Raw genomic sequence first — 4,708 nt, forward strand, 5'->3', positions numbered from 1 at the left:
TGCATGGGGGAGGGGGAGCGCAGGGGAGCAGGCTGCCTGCCCCGGGAACAGACTCATCCGCATCTGGCAGGAAGGGCTGCCGGTACCAAAGTAAACAGGTGGCACTTTTAAGCAAAAACGCTCCGGCCTTCTTCCTAACGCCTGCTTTTTGGTGAAGCTTGAAGCTAATTATCCTCATCTTGAGCTATGTTTTCTGCCCTGGCCAGGTCCGCCTGATTGAATGTGGACGCCCTTCAGCCTTGGGGAGCGGCGCATCTGGAAGAAGGTCTTTGACAGTGACGAGTCCTTGATGGAGACTTCTCTCTAATATGTACAGTGACTTGTATTTACACAGTGTTTTTACGTGCATTTAAGTGCATATGTTATTTAATTCCCAGAGGAAAAGTAACTACTGTGTCAGACTGTCATTTCTATTTAAGAAATAGACTGTTATTTACCTTACGGTCATAAGGAGCTTATTAAAAGAGGACTTTCCAGTGCTCATGTTCTAGTCACAGACATTCTGACCCTCTCATCTTCTCACCTGTCAGAACAAACTGTGTTTTTTAAAAGTTATATTTTTATTGATTTCAGAGATGAAGGGGGAGAGAGAGAGAGAGAGAGAGAGAGAGAAACATGTATGATGAGAGAGAATCCTTCATTGCCTGCCTCCTGCATACGCCACACTGGGGATTAAGCCCACAACCCAGGCGTGTGCCCTGACTGGGAACTGAACTGTGACCTCTTGGTTTCTAGGTCAACACTCAACCACTGAGCCATCCTGGCTGGGCAGATCAAACTGTGTTTTGACAACAGGATTCAAAGGCCAAATGCAAAGAATGTTAATGTCTACGCTTCTTTAAAACATTTTTTTGGTATAGTACGATATTGTATGGCAGTGAGAATCATTATATATTTCAACTTATGAACCATGATGTAGCTGGATCAAATGTAAGTTCTGATGCAGGCTCAGATGTGTTCCAAGATGCCTTAAGGAGACTTGTCTGTAAGGGGGCCAGGCTGTTAGAATGCCAGGAGCAAACATATTTCTAAAGATCTGAAGAACAGTGCTGGATGGTGACAGAGGCAAGTTGCCAGGAAATCTGTGGACTGGAAGGACTGTCCAGGCTTCACCCTGCTGATGCGAAGATAAGGGGTGCAGCCACCGACTTCGGTTTCTTTCATCTCTCTGCCAGTGGGAACAATTATAGCCTTTCAGCTACACGTTTTTCCATCCGAGAAGCAAGATCAGAGGCTTAAGAAGATTATTTATTTTTGAGGGCTCCTTAGTCCCAATCTACTTTAAATCATTATAACTGCCCCAGGGCCTTTGCACTAGCTGTTCTCTGCCTTGACCATGCCATCACCAGCTTTATGTTTGCTCCTTCTCTTCATTCAGGCCTCAGTTTAAATGTGAACACCCAGAGAAAACTTCTCAATAAACTCTATAAAAAATTCTATAATAACTCTCTCCATTGCATTCTAGCCCCTTACTCTTCTATTTTGCCTCATCTGAAATTATATTGTGTGTTTGTTTACTATCTGGTTTCCCCAGTAAAACGTAAACTCCATGCGGGTGAAGATTCACCAGCTCACTATTTCTTTAGTTCCCCCCTGGTGCCTGGCACATGGAAGGGGCTGAATAGGTGATGAATGAATGATTACACGATGAGTGATTAAAGCTGGAGCCACACCCATACCTCCTTTGACTTTAAGAAACGGTTAGGGCTAAGTTAGAAAAGTTTGCTCCATTGACTCACAGGGATAACCCAGAGTCAGCGGAGCACTTATAACTGACAGCAGGGTTTGTCTTTCTCCTCTGCTCCACCGTCAACTCCTTGAGAGCGGGGACCTGCGTCCGGTTCACCACTACACGCCTGCTACCTCACACTATGCAAGAACAAAGTCCCCAATTCATCTCTTGAATATGATTAAAATATGAAAGGTGAGTAGCGGTTAGCCAGGTGAGGAAAGGAAAGAAGATGGTTCCTAGCAGAGGGAAGAGCATGGCGGAGGCCTCTGACCTTGATACAAGGATCAGCCTGAAGAAGCGAGTGTGGCTGGGATGGAGAGAGAAGGCAGGGTGGGGACCACGTGTGGCTGTAGAGGTGGGGGGCGAGGGTCTGCCACACTGGATTTTACAGGTTTCTGGACATGGCAGGGAAAATAAAAAAGTTTTATCTTTAACCCAAGAGCAATGGGGATCATATCTGTCACACCACAAATCTCTGGTTGCCGTGGGTGTCGGGAGACTGTTAGGCGGCCGCTCTGACCCAGACTAGAGAGTTGGGGGTTGGACTGAGAGTCTCTAGAGAGTAAGTGGAGACAGATCTCTTTCATTGCCAGCACCCAGCATGCCTGGCACCTATTCGTTTCTCAACAAACGTTTGTTTAAGAGTGGTTGGATGGAGGAACAGAGTGGTGCAGGAGATTGCTAGGGGTTGAAATGAACAGGACATGGTGAGGGACTGGCTACGGAGAGAGAAAGGGAGAAATGTCAGGCCAGCTCCTAGGTTTCTGGTTTTGTGTTACTACCTGGATGGAGGAGTATTGCCATTTCCCGTGACAGGAAGTAGCAGAAGCATCTGCATTTTGTGTGTCTCTGGTTCTCTGTTAAACCAAGAGTCAGCCCAGCCAGTGTTGCTCAGTGGTTGAGCGTCGACCTATGAACCGGGAGGTCAGGGTTTGATTCCCAGTTGGGGCACATGCCCAGGTTGTGGACTCCATCCCCAGTAGGGGGCGTGCAGGAGGCAGCCGATCAATGATTCTCTCTCATCATTGATGTTTCTATCTCTCTCTTCCTCTCCCTTCCTTCTAAAGTCTCTCTCTCTCTCTATATATATATTTTAAACAACAGTCAGGGCTTCCTTTCCGCCTCCCGCAGGAGGCTCCACTCAAGGCGGCTTCTGCTCACCCTCTTGCTGGTGCCTAGCCGAGGGAGTGGTCTGGAGGCAAGAGCAGAGGAACTCTTGAACCTCCGAAGGCTCCCAAGCACTTGAAGGGTTTATATTCTCATATATGAGGTCAGTGGACTGCGAGGAAGATTGCGGGTCAGGATAAGATGAGGGGTAAATGGTCGCTCTCAACATGGTCTAAGCAGCCTCAATAACAAGGGGCTTGTTATTGCGAAGCTAGACATTCTGCCCTGCCCTCGTCTCCAAAACCTGGGCCAGTGGCTCTAAATAAAGACGATGAGTTTGTGGGATACATAAGTTTGGTCAGTTATTTTCTTTATGGGTTTAAGCAACTAGTTTTTGAGTGATCTTTCATGGGAAAAAGTATCTTCTCAATCCAGATGTGAGTGAAGGCTCACCGAGTCACTCCCAATTACACTGCTCAGACCTTTTCAAATGTTCATGTCAGGGATGCCCTGATTTTGTATAAATAAGGTCTATTTTACGTGTAAACATAGATGAATTAAAAGATAGGTGGAGGGAGGGTGGTCAGACTGGTGACAGATCCAGTGTAAGATTGTGTATCTTTATGTAAATAATTTATCCAAAGGAAAGATGGTTGAAAGTGTGTGTGTGTGTGTGTGTGAGAGAGAGAGAGAGAGAGAGAGAGAGAGAGAGAGAGATGGTGATTTCTGGTTAGTGGGATTGTGACTGATTTTAACTTCCATCTTTTAATTTGATTACAGATTAGATTACACATTTACCTAAGAGGTATGAGAAGGAGGAAAAGAAAAATCCCCTACTAGGAAAATAAACAACAACTCCTACCATCTCTGTGAACCGGTCTGCACAGGCCATCCGGACCCACTCAGGGGTTGCTGGGCTCTTCACTGTGAAGTCTTCGGCTGTGTCTCTCTCTCTGCGTGCGGCGGCCACAGCATCAGTGATGGCAAAGAATACAGATGACCCCAGGAACATTCCGGACTCCCCCAGGCCCTGCAAGAGAGCACATTTGTTTTAGAAGCGTCTACACCGAACTATACGTCGATAGAAGTCAGGGGGGATTATGGGGAAATAGAGATACCCATGTCCTGTCTAAAGGAGGCCGCTGTTCTTCAGTTCTAGCTAACTGCTGCCTTCCAGAAATGCAGCCCAAATGATCAGATCATCCCATTTTTCAAGATAATTTCGATATTTGTATTTTCATGTAAAATTCCCTGACTTGCCCAGCCAGCGTGGCTCAGTGGTTGAGTGTCGACCTATGAACTGGGAGGTCATGGTTAGATTCTCCGTCAGAGCACATGCCTGAGTTGCAAGCTCAATGCCCTGTGTAGGGTGTGCAGGAGGCAGCCAATCATCATTGCTGTTTCTATCTCTCTCTCCCTCTCTGAAATCAACAAAAATACATTAAAAATAAATAAAATTTCATGACTTTAAAAAGCACCGTGTAGGACAAGGAAAACACATCTGCAGGCTAGATTTGGCCAATGGCCCCATTTGCAACCCCTGAGCTGGAGAAACTGAATCTGAGTCCCTTTCCCTTTATCAGTGAGATGCAGGCAATGACACGTACCTCTCAGGGTGTGGTGACATTCAGGTAGCACAAAAGCACAGCACCTGGTACCTGGTAGGTCCCTGCTGTTAGTACACTTCCCGGTCTGCCTGTGCGGGGCTGGCCACAACCACAGGAACCAAGGGTCCTGCTTGCCCTGAGAGCTGCTCTCTGTGGGCTCTGAGCATCCTTTTGCCTTTCCCCCTCAGAGTGATTTCCAGCCCAAAGAGAATCCAAAGGCCTGTTGATTGGCCTTCCTTTCAAAATTGCCCCTCCCTGTTGC

The 4,708-nt window shown here is 46.9% G+C and overlaps 1 protein-coding gene across 1 annotated transcript in view; it reads right to left on the reverse strand.

Annotated features, from left to right (window-relative positions):
• LOC102249846 (aldehyde oxidase 2) overlaps positions 1–4,708 on the reverse strand; it is a 45,550-nt gene that overhangs the window by 4,385 nt on the left and 36,457 nt on the right. The window contains exon 26 of the mRNA XM_005874138.2: positions 3,702–3,869. Coding sequence (XP_005874200.2) covers positions 3,702–3,869 — 168 coding nt within the window. The remainder of the gene's footprint in view (positions 1–3,701; positions 3,870–4,708) is intronic.

This window comes from Myotis brandtii, unplaced genomic scaffold (assembly GCF_000412655.1).
Source record: "Myotis brandtii unplaced genomic scaffold, ASM41265v1 scaffold4259, whole genome shotgun sequence".
Taxonomy (NCBI): Eukaryota; Metazoa; Chordata; class Mammalia; order Chiroptera; family Vespertilionidae; genus Myotis; species Myotis brandtii.